This window comes from Aythya marila (genome assembly GCF_965140915.1).
Source record: "Aythya marila genome assembly, chromosome: 2".
NCBI lineage: Eukaryota > Metazoa > Chordata > Aves > Anseriformes > Anatidae > Aythya > Aythya marila.
The window spans coordinates 53990144-54009201 of record NC_139043.1 but is presented as its reverse complement, the minus strand read 5'-3'; the positions used below and the strand labels follow the sequence as shown (position 1 = coordinate 54009201).

The 19058-nt window shown below is 39.9% G+C and overlaps 1 protein-coding gene across 8 annotated transcripts in view; it reads right to left on the bottom strand.

Annotated features, from left to right (window-relative positions):
• Window positions 1-19058, bottom strand: part of TNS3 (tensin 3) — a 247992-nt gene that overhangs the window by 10203 nt on the left and 218731 nt on the right. For all 8 annotated transcript variants that reach the window (XM_082754611.1, XM_082754606.1, XM_082754607.1 and 5 more), the window contains 7 exons: window positions 14906-15077; window positions 11685-12328; window positions 10979-11065; window positions 7964-8095; window positions 5391-5486; window positions 2124-2201; window positions 627-704 (listed from right to left, as the gene is read on the bottom strand). In XM_082754611.1, the coding sequence (XP_082610737.1) occupies window positions 627-704; window positions 2124-2201; window positions 5391-5486; window positions 7964-8095; window positions 10979-11065; window positions 11685-12328; window positions 14906-15077 (1287 nt within the window). The remainder of the gene's footprint in view (window positions 1-626; window positions 705-2123; window positions 2202-5390; window positions 5487-7963; window positions 8096-10978; window positions 11066-11684; window positions 12329-14905; window positions 15078-19058) is intronic.

Genomic DNA, 19058 nt, shown 5'->3' with positions numbered 1-19058 from the left:
ATATCAATAAAAGCATAGCAATACAACTTAATTTGCAGAACAGATACTGCAGTATGCATAAGAATCCATAAAACAGCATCCAGTGGAAAAGGTACTGGATATTTCCTAACAGCACGCATCATCAAGCACATGGCAATGTTTTTGGTTTTTCTGTTTGTTTGTTTCAGATTTATTGGTGGATAAGCATTTTTCAGTAGTGTTTTTTACTTCTAACTTTAACCCTACTCTAACCCTACTGAACACTTTCATTTGTTGCCATTTGCAGACCTCATAGTTCACGAACTTTTACAGAACGCAGGTTGAAAAAATCTTCTCGAAGTTTATCACTATGAAATTAATGTCACTGCTTCCAAATTGCTGTGCTGGAACGAACCCAAGAGTACCTCAAGTTGTCATGGGACACGCAATGGGAAAGCAGATACAAGGTTGCACAACTGAGAAGGTAGTTGCAGAAAAGAGAAGGAACTTTGTACATATCCTCACAGTGCCCTTTACACTTCTGCACAGAACACTAAATATAACTGTTCTCTTTAATCATCCTTCAGTCCAGTCTTAGCATCAGTTTTTCCCAGCCTGTAAAATATAACACTTAGTGACAGTCAAATGCAAGGAGAAAGTTTACCAACCTGCACCCTGTTTGAGAAGTTCTGTTGCTGAGTTTGCAGCAGTCTGTGGAGAAGTTTCTGCTATCTCTTCCAATGGATCTGAGAACAGAAAACACTATCCATGTTTGCACTTGAATAGACAAGCAATGCACATGGTCAAGTATGAGTCTAGCTTTTGTAAATGTGATTTCATGTACTAGGTAAGTCTTGGCCAGAAACATTAAACAATCTTGTACCTGCATCTATAACCACACATGCCATGTGGCTTTGTTGTTGTTTTTCTTTGTTTGTTCATTGTTTTTGTTTTGTTTTGTTTTTGTGCTGCATCATTTTTTACCCCCAGTGCTGCAGGAGAGATGTTCAACATTTATTTTCTAATAGTCACAGACACAATTACATAGATATGCCAGAGGTACAGAAGTGCTACCACATTACAAAAAACTATTAAGAACTATATTGCCTCATAACAACCTTGAAGTTTTCAAAATAGTGAGATTTTAATTATGTAATTTGTATATTTCACAGTAATTCAGGTACACAGTTTGTTTCTGAGATTAAATAAATTAATTGTCTTTTGATTTGCAAGACAACAACATCATTCTTTTTTCTTCATTCTTATGTAGAACACAAATATCTAAACTGTAGAGGCAGCAGTAGAATACTTGCCTTTAAATCTTCTGTTAAAATTAGTGAGAAAACTGTACATCTGTATGCTATTTCAATTATATAAAAGTGTGTAAAATATCTCCCAGTGCTGTATTTAACATTACATATACTGACTTTGAATACATTCAAATGAGGAAGATATCCAGGACAAGGCAAAAGTTTCAGTTCTATACCTCTGCCAGAACAGTAAGAGCCAAGGAGGACAAGAACAAGCCTTACAGAGAGATCTCTGCACATACATACCACTGCACGCTTTTACACTAAAAGATTTCATTAATATATTTGCATGAGTCAATGCTGTGTTGGAGCACTGACATATGATCTTTAACAAAAGCTTGAAGAGTTCAACTGAAAAGAGCAAGGATGTTTCACATTTCAATAATACATCTGGTGTTAACTTCATGTGGGAAAATAGCAGACTGAATTATGGGGAAAGCATAGGTGTATTCTGCTGTGGTCTTAGAGTGGTTTATGAAATCATCATTACCAAAATTAGAATTATAGTCCCATGATACAATACAGGCTCCTTGATTATTTACTTAAACAATATTTGGACCTGGGTAAACTGCTACTTCCTTCCTGCCAGCATCATACACAGAACTTTGTCATTCACCTACTTGAGTTCCCTGAAGCCCTGGGTGGTAACCCCAAGCTGCATGAGTGATTACATCTAACCTCATAGAGGTGCAATTTTATATCTGAGAAATACATTTGTCTTCCTACATGATAGATTACTGTGCTAAATTCTGTGACTCTCGTATGACAATGATTACAAAATCATAGTACTAGTCTGCTCACAACTTTGAAGCAAAGCCTTGGCTGAGCATCTCTTCTGTACTATAATAAGCATACCTCTGTCTGGGATGAGGAGCTTACAGGGCAATGCCAGTGGAGTAATGGAATGCTGGTATACCAGAGCAGTCAAACTCCCTGTGGTCAGAAATTAACAAGATACACAAGATTAACTTGGTGGACAAAAATAACACTTAACAGTTATGCTGGCTTCCAAATATTTTATCGACCAAGCCCCCATCCCCCTTCACACACACATACACAAGTTTCCCTTAAAAATACTTTCTTGGCACCTAAGCCAAGATCTTTTTTGCTCAACTTAAGTGGATTTGTGTTCCCCAGCGCTGTCCCAGTTGTACGTACTTAACTAAAGTCATTAATCACAATTATACAGTCCCTTTCTTTGCTTAGATGTATTACTGAAATCCTAATCTAAATGTCTGCTTCAAATGGAAAAAGTGCAAAGATGATACAAACAATAACATATGGATGTCAGTAAATTCCTTTCAATGCTCTTAATTTCTGCTACGGTTTAATGTAGCAAACATAGTAAAACCTTGTGAAGAAAGTAAGAGCACAAGGGGTCAATGCTATGCAATGAAGAAGTGAAAGAGTGAGGAGCTCTACTTCTTAGCCACCCACCTTCTGTTGTCTAGTGCTTTGGCTACATGTGCCTCTATTGTATATTTATAAAGGTATAAAAGATTGCCTAGACAAAAGCTCCCCCACCCAATGCAACAATGATGTACATAATATTCTCTATTAAATTCTTTCTTTTAATTACTGCCGTAAACTTTGATATTTTTTAACCACTTTTACCATTCAGACTTAGCTTCAATTAAAATAACTGTTAGTCATCCTCATCATTAGCATGTAAGACCATATACCCTGACAAAATTCAATACATCTTTACTTCAAATAGAATTAGTCATTTTACACTTGCACGTTTTATGGTAGAAATTCCTTCACAAATATATTGGGTGTAAATGGTAAGGTTTGGTAGCAGAGGAGGGCACAAGGAGAGGCCAGAGCTGCCCCATGCCAGTTCCAGCTGGCTCCAATGGCCCCACAACAGGGCATGGATGAGTCCCTCAGACAAGCTGTTGGCACCTCTGCAGAAATGTATTTAAGAAAGGGCAAAAAGAGCTGCAAAGAGGCAAGGAGAGAACAAAAGGAGTGCAATGCAGCAGAAGGAAGACCAAGGTCAGAGAAGGAAGAGAAGGTGCTGCTCCATATGCCTGATCTGACATCCACCACACTGCCACCCATGGATGACCCCACACCAGAGCAAGTGGGTATTTTCTGAAAGAACTGCAGCCTATGGAGAGCTCATATTGAAGCAGATTTTATTTTCCTGAAGGATGGCAGCCCATGAGAAGAACCCATGATCCAGCAGGTGAAAAGTGGGAAATGGCAGAAGTAGCAAAGAGGAATTGACCTATTGAGGTCAACTGAGTAGCAAAGAGGTACTGGCCAAATTCCAACCCCATCCCCTCCTGTTCCACCTGGGGTAGGATGGGAGTTGAGGAATGTGGGATGAAAAAGCGAAATTGAGTTTAGAAAGGGCAGAAGGAAAGGTGTTATTTCAATGTTTGTTTTTGTTTCTCACTACGTGAATGTACTGGCAATAAACTAAATCCATTTTCCCCAAGTCACACCTGTTTTCTCACTGTAGTAACTGGTAAGCAATCTTCCTGTCTTCATCTGGACACACGAGCTTTGTAATCCTATTTACCTCACCTGTCCAACTGAGGAGGAGGGATGAGTGAGCAGCTGGATTCTGCTGTTTACTATAATGTGTAATGAGCTTTTATTGTATTATATTACATAGGCTGAAATGCCATAATGCACTTTTTTCTATGTGAATGTCCCACTCTGTTGTCATTTTAGCTATACTGTATAAATATAGTACAGGTCAAAATAAGGCAAAGGTCCTGAATAAATAAGGCCCTCAAAATTCTAAGTATAAGCTAAGTATAGTGGGTTTACATGGCAAGGTTTTGGTAGCAGGGGGCTGTAGGTGCGACTTCTGTGAGAAGAATCCAGAAGCTGCCCCATGTGAGATAAGAGCCAGCTCCAGCCAGCTCCAAAGGGACCCACTGCTGCACAGAGCTGAGCCCATAAGCAATGTTGATTGTGCATCTGTGAGAGCATATTTAAGAAAGGAAGAAAAAGAAAAAAAAAGAAAAAAAAAAAGCTGCTGCACAACAGCAGCTGGAAGAGTAAGGCGTGAGAAACAGCCTTGCAGACCCCAGGGTCAGTGCAGAAGGAGGGCAGGAGGTGCTCCACGCACGCAGCAGAAGTTCCCCTGCAGCCTGTGGAGAGGACCATGGCGGAGCAGGCTGTCCCCCTGCAGCCCATGGTGTGCCACAGTGGAGCAAATTTCCACACTGCAGCCCGTGGAGAAAACCACAGTGGAGCAGGTGGATCTGACCTGAAGCAGGCTGCAGCCTGTGGAGAACGGAACTAGAACAGACACCGGGATGAACCTGCAGCCCATGAAGAGGGGACCACACAGGTGCAGGTGACCTGGCAGGAGCTGCTGCTCGTGGGGGACCCAGGTTGGAGCAGTTTGATCCTGACGGATGGACCCCATGGTATAGACCCATATTTGGAGCAGTTCTTGAAGAGCTGCTGCCTGTGGGCAGCCCCCGCAGGATTGGTTCAGGGAGGACTGCATGCCGTGCGAGGGATCCCACATTAGACCAGGGGCAGAGTGACCGTGAAGGAGCAGCAGAGGCAAAGTTCTATAGACTGACCACAACACCCATTCCCGTGTTTCCCTGTGCTACTCAGGGTGAGGAGGTGGAAGAGGTTGGAGGAGGGGAGAAGGCGTTTTTGGTTTCTTTGTTTCTTCACGTCTCTAGCCTGTTAGTAATAGACAATAAATTTGACTAATCCCCCTAATGTTGAGTCTGTTTTGTCTGTGACAATAATTGTTAAGTAATCTCCTTACCCTTATCTCAACCCTTGAGCCCTTTTCATCGTATTTTCTCCCCTTTCCCTTTGAGGATGGGGAGTGGAGCAGCTGTTTTACTCTGCTGCACACCTGAGTAAAACCACCACACAAAGCTATCTGCAGCAATGTTGGTAGTGGTTGATAAGCGTGACAGCTGGAAGCTTGAAGTGCCAGAGTGTCCTGCACATATTCTTAAGGTAAATGTGTACAAGGCTGCTACTACAACAACCCTGGAATGGATTCCTACAGAAATCTTCAAGACTTGAGCAAAGTATTCTCTCATCTCCACTCCACTGAAGTCTGTAAAACATCTCTGTCAAACACAAACTATTTCCAATTTCTGTGTCCCTGTGATGCACAGTACTTACCAAAGTATGGTTCATTTGGGCATCCTTTCAAGCGCACCCCCTTCTGAGTGCATTCAATCAGAAAATGCCTTACAAGCTCATTCGACAAATCTCCAACTGTGTTAAAAAAGAACGAGAAAGGGCATGAAGAGAAGCAAGGAACAGAGTAGTCTCACAAATTAGCAGGTCTTTATGAAGCAGTTTTCCACATTAACACCAAATGTTTTATACAAAGCATGCCAAACACATTAGAGCTGCTCTGCTGCAAGATTACAAGATGTAGTAAAAAGAGAATTCTGGGGAAAAAAAAATCAAACAAGCAGATAGCTCACTTTAGATATTCAGTGGAAAATCTTCTAGTATTATTATGGACTGACATCCAAATATGCACTGGTATCCCAGCTACAGAGAGGAATATGAATTTGGAAAACTAATGGCTAGAAATTCTGGTGTACTTGCGAATTAGAAGAACTTGTATCCAATGTGACAAGGGAGTAAAAGTATGACAAAATACTCACATTTCTAGTGACAGGACTGAAAATTTCTCACAGAACTTTCCAGATCAAAACAATAGAAGATTTAGCTGTACATGCATAATGATGCCAAGTCTCTCAATGAATTTTTAAGTTTTAAAATGTTTTGAGTTTTACTCCAAGCCTTTGCTCCTAAGGCAACTACATGAATTATGGCAATTATATGAAATACTCAGGTTTTTGTATCTCATTAAAATACAGTTTTTATGTCCCAAGGCTCTAAGACAAATCTTGAAATTGTAACTGGGATATAATGAAGAGATTTAAAGAATAAAAATTCCCTTGAGATTTACCATTCTTTTAAACATATACATTAATTTGCATACATATAATTAAGACAACTTCACTATTTCTTGAAGGACTAGTTCATGGTATTTCACACCTGCCTACAAACTGGAGCTCTTTCCAAGCAATGAAAGGGTTAGTTTATAGCAATAGAGCAAAGCTGCCAAATCATTCAAACCTCAACAGAAGAGCTATGAATAAATGCTGCCTTTGAATCTGATTGTATCAGCCATCTGATTGTCCAGTGAACACATATCCTCAAAGGCTCACTTTCAGACTAATATAGATGAACACATTAATCTGGACAGCAGAAACCTATATGCAAGCAAGTACTGCAGAGTTCACCGTTTCAAACAGCTTACCACTTGCCATTATTTTCATACAATATTAAGAATAAACGAATATAAAAAGAGTAGTTAAGCAGTGGAATGGGTTGCCCAGGGTGGTGGTGGCATCACCATTCCTAGGGGTGTTTGAGGAAAGGTTGGATGTGGTACATGATTTAGTGGGTAATATTGGTTGGTAGGGGGACAGTTGGACTAGTTGATCTTGGAGGTATTTTCCAAACTATGATTCTATGAGACTGAACAAATTCGTGCCCTCCAGGATGAAGCAGTAGGAATCGAAGCTAAATATCACTGAGGGTGAACTGGAAGAGTACTAGAGTCTTGATTACAATTTTCTTTTGCTACCACTTACCTGTAGTACAACTAACATAAACTGGCTCTTAAACACTAGTAGAGCTTGAACTTTCATGTCTTCCTGGATTTCATTGATCTTATAAGAAGAGATTAATAAAAACACCTACAGCTATTCCATTTGCCTCCTTGCAGTTGCTATCACCAGTGCACCCCTACCGTCTACCTCAAATTAGACACTGCAGTGGTTCTGTTGATGTTGCTTGACAACAAAAAGAAGTATTATATGACAATTTTTATAAGAAATCTCAAGATAACATATGAAGTGTAGAGAATTCAAAAATGTTATTGTAATACAAGTGGATTGCTGATGTTGCCACTTCTCTCTGAGTAAGCTTTAAATCTTAGCAAAAAGAAAAAAAGAAAGAGCAAAGCACACTTCCACACTAAGATTCAGTGCTTTCCTGTGATCTATGTTTGCTTATCCCCCCCCGGCAATGAAAATCACCCCAATTCCTCACCCCATTTCCTTTCTAGTAGCACCAATGAGCCAAGAACACTACAGATACTGCTTACTGGGATCCCATAGATTGATTTATGCTTTCCTTGTGTTCTTTTCATTTTAGCTTTCACAACTATCAGGCACAAGTTATATATGGAGGCAATAGAGCTGGGAGAATATACGTATTTCATCACTTCTTTTAAACAACTATCATCTTTCCTTAGGGAACCTCCTAAGATTTTTCTATAACATTGAACTGTCTCAAAACAAAATCCTGGGGTCAAAAATATTCAACATCCCAGCCAAGTGAAAGCTCTGCATGATCGTATGAGGATGAAACACAGACTTCTAATTTCTAGGGAGGACCAATTACAGAGATGACGGTTTTTGTGTCAGGTTGGTAAGGTATGATACATGTGCTGCCACAATATACATACATTCACAAGCCATGGTCAAACTGAAGAACAAACATCTTATCCAGTCCCATTCAATAAGATACTAGTGCCAGGAACTAAATGGAGCCTGTAATTCAAGTTGCACTTACTGTAAGTAGGAAGATTCCTACTGATTAACACACAGTAATACAGACTTTCTAACGTGTGGTTTGTTAAAGGACAGATAGAAGGCATACAGTACCTTTCTTATTTAACTGCAGAACAGAAGGAGGTGGTGTAGCAACTTTCATTGCTAGCCCATAGGCTCCCCGGAAAGAATGACTGTCTCGAACAATGAATGACCCAGGCTCCTTGTCCTTGAGAACAGCAATGGCTGTAAAGAATTTTAGAGAAGAGAGAAAAACATTTCCAAAACAATACACACACTCAAAAATTACAGGTGCAAATCTATAATTAAAAGGAGAGTAAAGAAAATAAGATCCTTTATATGTCTCTACTGCTGTAGAAGAGACTATAATTGAACGTATTTGGGGAGATCTGACTAAAAACATCTCATGTGAATTTCATGGATACTTATTTCAAAGTAAGCCTGAAATACAGATCCCTAGTGACTTTTTTTAACTGTGAAAGATGCAGGTTCTACCAGGGTTCATGCAATCAGTGCTTCCAGAAGAAAATGCTGAGTAGTGGTAAACTGCTGTTACATTGACAAGTCAACAGATTTCTACCACCCACTAGGCTACAACTGATTTTTACACAGTAGCTTAAGTTGATTTTTACACAGTAGCTTAAATCTGTGCCTCAGGTCAGTGCCTGCACACATGTAGTTGGGATCACTTGGAGCTGTGAATGATACAACAGAAATGATACAACAAAATTGAAGCTGGAATCTGAATAAACACCAAAGGTCTGTGCATGAGTTTTCATTTGCTACATGCTTTTCCATTTATCAAGAATACCGTGCAAACATTAGTTAACAACTACTGTTGCAGTACTGACCTAGGTAATCAAGTCTGATACTGATGATCATAAGCGATACTGATAGCCACATATGAACTTTCTGGCAATGCAAATGCAGCTTCAAGCTGACAGTGCTGATGTAAGCTCCAAATGAAATTTTAGGTGTAAGTTCATGGCAGACAACCCTCCCTTAAAAAAGTAAAACCAAATCAAACCAAAAAATAAATGCCACACACTAAACTAAAAAAAAAAATACCTGACACTTATACTTGGAAAATGTACTAAAAGGTGAAGAGATTAAATATGAGTTTTGTCCCTTTCTTTTTTTTTTTTTCTGATCTCAGTGACCATATCAAAGGAAATGCAGCAAAATAAGAGCAAAATGACAAAAACTACACCTCAAGTATGTGCATGTGCACACACAGCCCAGGCAAGGAAAATGTGGCCCTATTCCCAATTTTCCTGGCCCCATGTTGTTTCTTTTTAAGAAAAAAGGGCAAGCTGATTCCTGTTTACATATTGTCAAATTGTTAGAATCATGACAGAAAGCACAGCATTTTAATTCCCAGGCTGAACAGACAACAGTGTATTTCTTTTCTTATGTAGCTTCAATAGTCAGAGGCCATCGGTTCTCATCTATAAACAATGTTTCTGTCTCTGCAAAGTACTCTCACTCTATTATGTGTTTTAAAGCAAAACAGGATGAAAGTGGGTATTTGCTCTTCGAATGTCCAAACACTGAAACACTTTACATCTATAGTCTGTGATCTCTGCTTGAAGAATGATACAAAGTCTTCCTAGAAATCATTTGCAAGAAAACTGCTCTTGTTTGGCATAAGTCTGCTACAGACTAAAATCTAATAACCAAAAATCTTAACCTCACTTTTAAAAATGGATTTTAATTGGTAAAAGAGGCATACTACAAAGTTGGGAAGATAATTGTTTTCATTTGTTCAAGCAGCTAGGTTTAACATTCCTTTATGATCTAGTCTCCTCTTTAAATCCACATCAAGACAGGAAACTGTTTCTGCCCATTTGCAGAGCACTCAGTGCTCATTATGGGTGGGGAGCAGAAAATGGGAAGGAGAGTGAAATGAAACAAACAGTGAAACATGATCCAGAGGTGAATAAATAATCCATTTTCTATGACCTTTATCCTCCTAGGCTCCTATTTACCACCACATTATAAGGGGCATCCTCACAGTCTGAGAAAATATGAACTAGACAGACACGGCAATTCATCATCTGCCAATAGCTGAAAGCTATTTGGTTTTAGTTCCAAGTCTGATGATGTAAAATTCCTTCCCAATGCAGAACTGCTTTGACATTTTCCTTTTCAACAACTTCATTTTAAGAATCCCAGATTAAAATGCTTTCAATAGCTTACTAAATGCTATTCAGTATAGCCCAATATTACAGTACAGACACAAGGATGGTCAGTCAGACTGACTGCATTTACAAAGCATCCAAAATACTTTATTTACATATGGATGCAGGGTCAAAGTATAAGTTTCCATGTATTTTCATACATGGAAATGTTTTCATGTATTTTCATACATGAAACAAAAACTTTCCCCTCTCATTCAGTAATATATCTACATATAGATGTATCTATATTGTACATCATAAAGATGTTATTCCATAGGAGTGTTATTTTGTGATCTTTAAGAAATAATGTATGTCACTTGCAGCTGGAAGTGAAATTTAGGCTACAGAACAACTGGTAGACAAGGACTGCTCTCAACCTATCTACACAGGGCAACACACATGGCTGAAATTATGCCAGAACATCACATTTGTACTCAAACGGTTTCTGAGAGCAGCAGTTGTTTGTTATTGAATCATACATGCTTGCTACTCCAAACTCTGGAGGGCTAAATAGTTTTGCCAGGCACGCTGGTGAAGACTCACCATAATATTAGATTGTATTAATAGAGCATATTCTGCTCAGATTTTCTTTCAGCATACCTTAAAACAACTTCCATCGTTGTGAGAAGGCAACAGACAAATTAGTTTCTCAGTAAAGCACTTTTGCAGCAGCTACCACAGGAATACTCAAATTACTATGTAGTTATTCAAGTTAGGATAATAATTTGTCTGAAATATTTGAATGCCCTCCACTCTCAAACTCTGCCTTTGGACAAAATAAATTGAAGTTGTCTTCAGCCCTTATAGATTTTGTATTTCTTTCCGTAATTATTTTAGATGTCTGGTAGTCATAAAAAAAAAATAAGACACATTCACCAACTAGCCTTTCTGCAAGCATATGCCTCAGAATATACATCAATTGTTATACCTTGTTCTCTTGAAATATCTGGTTTATACCAGAACTTGGATGTGTCCTGGACAAATTTCACAGTCACATGTTTATCCGTTGTGTTTTCTATAAAATAAAAGGGGAAAGAGAAGTTAAGAAATTTTCTAAATATAAAAGCATTTTTTGCCTTTCTTTTTAACTTCCAACCACATTAATAATTCTAAAAACTCATGATTAGAAGGACAACAGAGAGGAACTTTGAACTGTTTTAGAACCATACGTTAAGACTCCAAAAGCCCTCTTAAAGGTTAATTTTGCAAAACCTAAAGAATATGAAAAACTTTTACATTTATAAAGCTACACCAAATATAAAGTTTTTCAGTGGGACCCAGTGAATACATATCGATATTTGTAACTATTCTTGACATAAATATAGCAAAGATGCGCAAAGAAACCAGCCTTTATTAAGAGAGGTTGGACTGCATACTCCTTGTTTGTGGTTTCACAGCTCAAAAGGTGGGCTACCCCTGGCTGACAATTAAGGAAGGGCAGAAACAGTTCTGCAGCACTGTCCTCAGAATAATACATCTAAAACCAATGAAATGGTGCCTCTTATTGCAAGCATTCAAGTCCTTTCTGCCATTTTTATTCTGGTGGTTTTTTCCCCCTCCTTAAAAATCCCCTAAATGGGAGCTAAACTCATACAACTCAGAAGTATTTTGCATTTCTCTGATGCAGAACCTACCTGGCACGAGGGAAGTGCTTAAAATTTTTGAGAAATCTGGGAGGATGTTTGGGAATGGGATGCTGATTGTACTTCCACTGTGGGGGCTAGAGAAGCCACTTGAAGAAGGTGAGACAGAGGTGAAGGAACGGTCCTCTTCAGAGGACCTCTTTTTCTCTGGAAGAGGTGGTTGAGAATGTAGGTTCCCTCCAAGGTGCTGATGAACCGTATTGTTTTGACTATTGTGTCCAGAGGCCACTGTAAGAAAGTTTTGTGCCAAAAAGACATTGTCCTCTGCACTTGCCACTGATGAGCTCATGGTTTTAGGAGAGATGCTAGTGTTGGCTATGAAAGTAGCTTGTTTCTCCTCTGGAGGGGAGCTACAGACCATGTTGCCCCCACTGTAGTTCCGGTAGGCCCGGGCACTGCAACTGTTAGCAGGTTCTTGCTGCTGCTCCACTGGCGATTTCTCCAGGCTGCTCCGGGTGACAGCTTGCAGTCCTGGGGATTGGAAATGAGACAAGAGAGAACCATCTTGCACAGGGTGTGAAAATTCCGAAGGCACAAGGTAACTTCCTGTTGGCCTGTTATTTCCCATTGAAAGCTGGAGCGATGGGGAAGATTTAGGGCTGCTTTCAAGCCAATGACATTCTTTTGTAGGAGAGCTGTCAAAAAAAAAAAAAATCGAACACAAAAATAACAAAACAGCCAAATAATTTTCCTAAGAAGTCACTACACAGTCCATACTGTGGTCATCATTGAAAGCAATCACTTGCTCACTGAGGTACACTTTGACAAAAAGAAAGATTTGGCAATACAGCTGGAACAAGGGACTTCAGCCCCACCCTGATCATTCATTTCTTCAGTGTAGTTCATTAATTTCTGCCTTATCTCACCCTCCATCCAGCAATGCTGATGACACCATATCTGCGCTTGTACTGTAAGTCAGGCCACCAAATTCAGCACTGTTATAAACACTCCTGCCTCCTAACTGAGAGAGTTACTTTTAATATGAATTGATTCAGTGAGACTGTGTACAACATTGCTTCACAGACAGAGGTCCTGGAGAACCTCCATATGGTGACTTACAGCACTGGCTGAAAAAGAGCAGTAGGAGGCTGTTAAGCCAAGGCTGTCATCAAAGGCAATGACAAAAGTTTATGGAACAAAACTGACACTACCACAACAGATCTTACATGCAGAGTCTCTTATGTTTATTTTAAAAAAGGGGGGAGAAAGGGAAAGGGGAAAGAGGGAAGAGAAAAAGGGGAAAAGGGAAAGAATGCAAGACAAGAGCTAAGGACAGAGTTGTTCACCATCACACAGTAAGTGAATAAGCATGGTAAGAACACATTCCACAAGACCCAACTGTTAGATCAGGCCCCTTTCTAATAAAATTTATCTTGCAAGCAGAAGAGAAGCAGGTCCAGTGGTTAATTTTTGCATATGGAAACAACAAACATAAAACAATACAGAGAACGAGAAACACTTTTCCAAGCTTCTGTTTGATTGATGAACTTAAATGTTAAGTATTTATATATTTATTATTTATATAGACAATAGTAAACATTATATTATTCTACTGGATAAGAGTTCCACCTGCCCAAGTGAAGGATAACAAATATCCTTCTAAACACCACAGACTATGCTTCTGACAAAACCATCTGATGAAAGTTTAAATTGGCTTCTTTCTTCTGAAAGTGAGATGCCCCTTTAATTTTGGCTGAAAAACAATATCAGCAATATCATATGTAAAGAGAGAACAAACCCATTTTGAGATAGAAAGTGAAAAGAACTGGCATAAAAATTATAAAAAATAAAAAAATATTTAAAAAATTATAAAGAAAGTTTTAATTAAAAGTGAACTGTGGAAATGGATACCAGTAGATTTGAACGGATCCAAGTAGGAGGACCATCAAAAAATGGAAGGGAAGCAAAGGGCGGAAAGGAACCATTCCAAAAGAAAGAAAAAAAAACACAAGCTGTAGTTATCAGCTAGATGAAATGAAAAGCAACAGGAAAAATAAAACGCCTAAAAAGAAGGGAACAAAAAATTCTAGATAAAGTTTAAGGAAGGAATGCAAACTTGATAATGACTGCATTGCCTGATAAGCTTGTAATTCATATCCACTTATAATTAAATGTCAAATTGGCTTCTCCTCAGAAAATACTAACATACTTGATACAGAGCAAAAGAGAAACAAGCTACTGGCATGTAAGGAACTCAGGTAGCTATTGTTTGACATTAGTCAGGCAAATCTGGTGAAGCCTTAGGCCGCAGTATGAGCTCCCATAACCTGAACCTGTTACGTAGTGGTGATTGAGCAACATTTTGTGTGGTTGGGGGGTGGGGATGTGCTGACCAAGGACATAGCAGAACGAGAGCGTGCCCCAGGAGATAAGAGAAGATATTATGCTCTGCAACAAAGAATTGCCAGTCTGAAGTAACATAATGTATATGTGTGAAGAACTGATTGGACCATAGTGGACAAAATTAAGATTGTATGGGTGTAAGAATCCAAGTAAAGTCTTGAGTGGGGTCCCTCCTTGGAGGAACCCAGCTCAAGCTGATAAATGTGTACCATTAAATTCTCACTACTTTAAATATGAATCAACACTTTGAGTGAGTTCTGGATGCCAGGTGCAACCCACTTTGCTAGGGGAAACAACAGGATCCCCTAACAAGATTATTATGATTCACAGTCGTAATTACAACAGGAAACTTCTTTCACAGTCCAAGTACTGACTCAAAATGAAATTAATTAGATAGGAAAACATATAGAAATCAACACACTTAAGTCCTTACTGAGAGTTTGACACATCAACCAACAGCATTCCAAGTACTTACTTACTGTGAAAAAGGAACCAATTATCCATGAAAAGGTCAGTTAGCCACAAAAGAATGTTGTTGCAGAGTGATAGAGAAGGAAACATTATCAGCTGTAATAAAACACCCCTTCTAATAAGTAAATAGAAGTAATTGTTCATGACTGACCACTGATAGTCCCTATTCATTTTTGTATTCCTAGATTTTCTTTAAAACCACATGTGCCTCTCAGACATATAAAAAACATCTGTGGATGTGTTAACTTCCAGATGGTGGGCAACAACATAATCACATATCACAACCAAACTCAAAAGTTCTTGTAAAAATGCTCTGCAATGAACAAGCAAGCATAACATCTTCGCTGGCAATCACAATAATGAGAACTAAACGATCAGGTCAGAGAATCTTTTCCTACCTTTCTCCCACCGGGATAGAACTGTTACTTGAAGCAGTACATGAAGATGCTAAACACCGCTGAAAGGAAGGATCCATCTGCATGTTGGACCTCATCAAAGCAGGGTTGGCACCCATGGTGCTGTCAGACATTATCATAGAGTGGTTAAGGGCTTCTTTGTAACTTTGAGATTCTGCAAGAAAGGAAACAAAATACAAGACAAATTGAAAAACAACTCACATTTTTACAGGCCTTGTACTGCCTGAAAGTGTTTATAAAATGACCAATTTTGCTTTTAATAAAACTATTTTTTACGTTTTAAACAGTAACATTTTATTTCACAACACTGATTGCTGAAAACATCCAGCAGGAGAACAAATGGCAGAGGCAAGTTGTTCTGCATTCCACAGCCCAGTGTTAAGACAGAAATGTCTGTTCACGTTTCCTACCTAACTATATACAGCATGCACTTTAACAGCGAAGTGATAAAAAAACTGGAGGGTTATTTCAGCCCAACCTTCAGCCCACTGCTGAATGGGGCAGGGCACTCAGTGGCAAATGACAGGAAAGGTCAAGGTACTCAATGTCTTCTTCACCCCAGTCTTTCCCAGTAAGCCCAGCCTTCGGGAATCTCAAGTCCCTGAGATATAGAGAAAGTCTGGATCAAGGAAGACTGACTTGGATAAGAAGGACCAAGCAAGGGAGCATTTAACAAACTGGATATATGCAAGCCCACTGGGGCCTGATGGTAGTTCCCTCTAGAGCTGAGGGAGAAGGCTGATACCATTGCAAGGCCAATGCCACTGCAAGGCCACTCCTGATAACTTTTGAAAGGTCATGACAACTGGGAGAGGCTCCTTAAGCCAGTCTTTATTCATGTTTGGGATTGCCCCAACACAGGCACAGGACTTTGCACTTGGCCTTGTTGACTTTCAGGAGGTTTGCACAGGCCAATCTCTCAAAACTGTCAAGGTCCCTCTGGATGGCATCTCAGAATCATGGAATCACAGAATAGGCAGGGTTGGAAGGGACCTCTGAAGACAATCTAATCCAACACCCCTGCCGAGCAGGATCACCTCGAGCACATTACGCAGGATGGCATCCAGGCGGGTTTTGAATATCTCCAGAGAAGGGGACTTCACAGCCTCTCTGGGCAACCTGTTCCAGTTCCCTCTCATATTCAGCCAGAACCTCCTGTGCTTCAGTTTGTGCCTGTTGCCTCTTGTCCTCTCACTGGGCGAAACTGAAAAGAGATTGGTGCCATCCTCTCTACACCCTCCCTTCAGGTATTTATATACATTAATGAGGTCTCCCCTCGGTCTTCCCTTTTCCAGGCTATACAGACACGGTTCTCTCAGCCTGTCCTCGTACGACAGGAGCTCCATTCCTCTCATCATCTTCATAGCCCTCCTCTGAACTTGCTCCAGTAGTTCTACATCCCTCGTGTCCTGGGAAGCCCAGAACTGAACATGATACTCCAGGTGTGGCCTCACCATGGCTGAGTAGAGGGGGAGGATCACCTCCCTTGACCTACTGGCAACACTCTTCCAAATGCAGCCCAGGATATCATTGGCCTTCTTGTCCACAAGGGCACATTGCTGACTCGTTGTCAGCCTGCGGCCCACCAGGACTCCCAGATCCCTCTCTGCAGAGCTGTACTCTTAACAGGACACACACACACACCAGCCTATATTGGTGCTTAGGGCTATTCCTCCCTAGGTGCAAGAACCTGCATTTGCCCTTGCTGATCTTCATGAGGTTCCTGTCAGCCCAACCCTCCAGCCTGTCAAGGTCCCACCCTATCTCTTCCACCCAACATGTCAACTGCATTACTCAGGTTAGCGTCATCTGCAAAATTCCTGAGGGTGAACTCAATCCCACTATCCATGTCAGCAACAAATACGTTAGATAATACTCGTCCCAATACAGACCTCTGAGGGACACCACTCATCACCAATGTCTGCACTTGGACATTGAGCCATTGACCACAACTCTCAGTTAGACCTTCCAGCTGATTCCTTACGCACTGAGTGGTCCATCCCTCAAATCCATGTCTCTTCATTTTATAATCAAGGATATTGTACAGGACCATATGAAATGTTTTTCAGAAGTACAGGTAGATGACATCAGTTGCTCTTCCCTTTTCCACCAGCACTGTAACACCATCGTAAAAGGCCACCAAATTTGTCAGGTTTGATTTGCCCTTAGTGAAGCCATGCTAACTGCCACCAATCTCCTCTCTGTTTTCCATGTGCTTTAGCATAGTTTCAGGAGGATCTGTCCCATGATCTTGCTTGGCACAGAGATGAGACTGACTGGCTTGTAGTTCCCCAGGTCTTCCTTTTTTCCCTTTCCTAAAAACAGTGGTTATGTTTCCTCTCTCCCAGTCGGTGGGAACTTCCCCAGACTGGCATGACTTTTTAAATATAGTGACCTAGCAAATTCATCCACCACTTCCCTCAGGACTATTCCCTCAAATCCCTACTACTGAAGAGTTTTATAAAGGAACAATTTATTCCTTTTCTTTGCAGGTGCATTGCTATAACTACTCAAGCTCTATGGAGCTTGTCATTTAATTATTCTGGCATACGCTAAAAAAATCCAAAACCCTTTCACATATGCTCATGTTCAACTGCGCTATTTTCTACCTCAGAGAAGGCCATGCAATATGATACTGCATGTGCTTAAGCATCTGAATAGCTTCATACACCTGAATAGTTCCGATCACCTCAACATCTGCAAGACTGGAACCAATGAGGAGACCACAGATGAAACAGTCTCTACTCTCTCTAGAGTACTAGATACACTTGAAAAGATTGATGTGGAGAAGAAAAACAACAACAAAAAAGACAGCTAGAGAACAACTCCAGCCCAACAAAGACTAAAAATAATCTTAATTTTTTCCATAAGGAAATCATTCTAATGATGTAAAAAGAAGGAAGATTCTCACTATTTCTGTGACCTCCACTGAAGCAAGTCCAAAGAAATCTTTTCAATACTTTTCATGGCACAGTCTGTCTCTGCTATTATTCGAATCAGGACGATGGAAGGTACTTAAAAGAAATGCCTGAGATAAGAAAACCTGCAAAACAGTGCTCTGTCTGAAAACCATTTGAATTCCTCACATAGCACACATACTGTACAGAGCAACCACTTAACTGGATGAGGAAAGCATTAGAAAACTACCAAAATGTCTTTAACTAGCATTAATTAGATCCATGCCAGCCATTAAAGTGAACTTTAAAGGAAATGCCTACAGAAATGGGTGTGGTGGGGAAGAGCTAAGAAAATCTGAATCTATAATAGTTCAGATATATTGTATTCACTCTCACACTGGTGCAAACACAGTCTTAGGCCATATTCCTGCTGAAATCAGTGGTGCTCCCAAGTATTATAAAGACTGATGTTAAGCCATAAACAAATATTTTAATATGTAATAAACAAGTAATACTTTGTCTTAACTATTATCTGAGGGAACAAAAATGGTTACTTGAACGTGGGTTGGTCAAACTAACGTTGTATGCCTGATGAGCACTTGAGCCTCCCCAGTAATGCAACCTTCCATAGACTAAAAGCAAATGGATCTACTCAGAGCTGCATCTGTAAGGCAATATGTCTTAGGTGCAACTGACATTTCATTTATGTATGTGAACCTGCAGATGCCTCCCAGTTATACTACAGGTTGAGACAACTCTGTTACGATACAGGAGAGGATAAAGCATTCCCAGCAGGCATGGGGATTATGATCACAGGCTTAACTCCATATATATTTTTTTTATTTCCGCCAGTGCCTCTATACTTGTCCCCTTGGTATCAGACTGTGTAGGGGAGTCATTGGACTCCCGTTACAAAGAACCTGGGGGCAGAAAGGGACGGGGAGCTAATTATGAAATAACTTAAAATCTTCTCCCACTGTTATGCAATCTCAAGTATGTGCACAAGACTTAAACCAAAGCATTTATACATAGCAAAGTCCTCTCCTCCCACCACTTAGGCACTTGCTTAAAGATATGAACGAAGACGTGACTCTTCTTTGTTTCAGGCTTTGGATTGTCACTATTACCTTTACATCACTGAAAGCTGCATGACAGAAAGACCACTGACTGAATGCTGACAGATACAGCATTTCTTTTCATATCCAAATTTTCACACATGTAAAAGATTAACAGTGAAA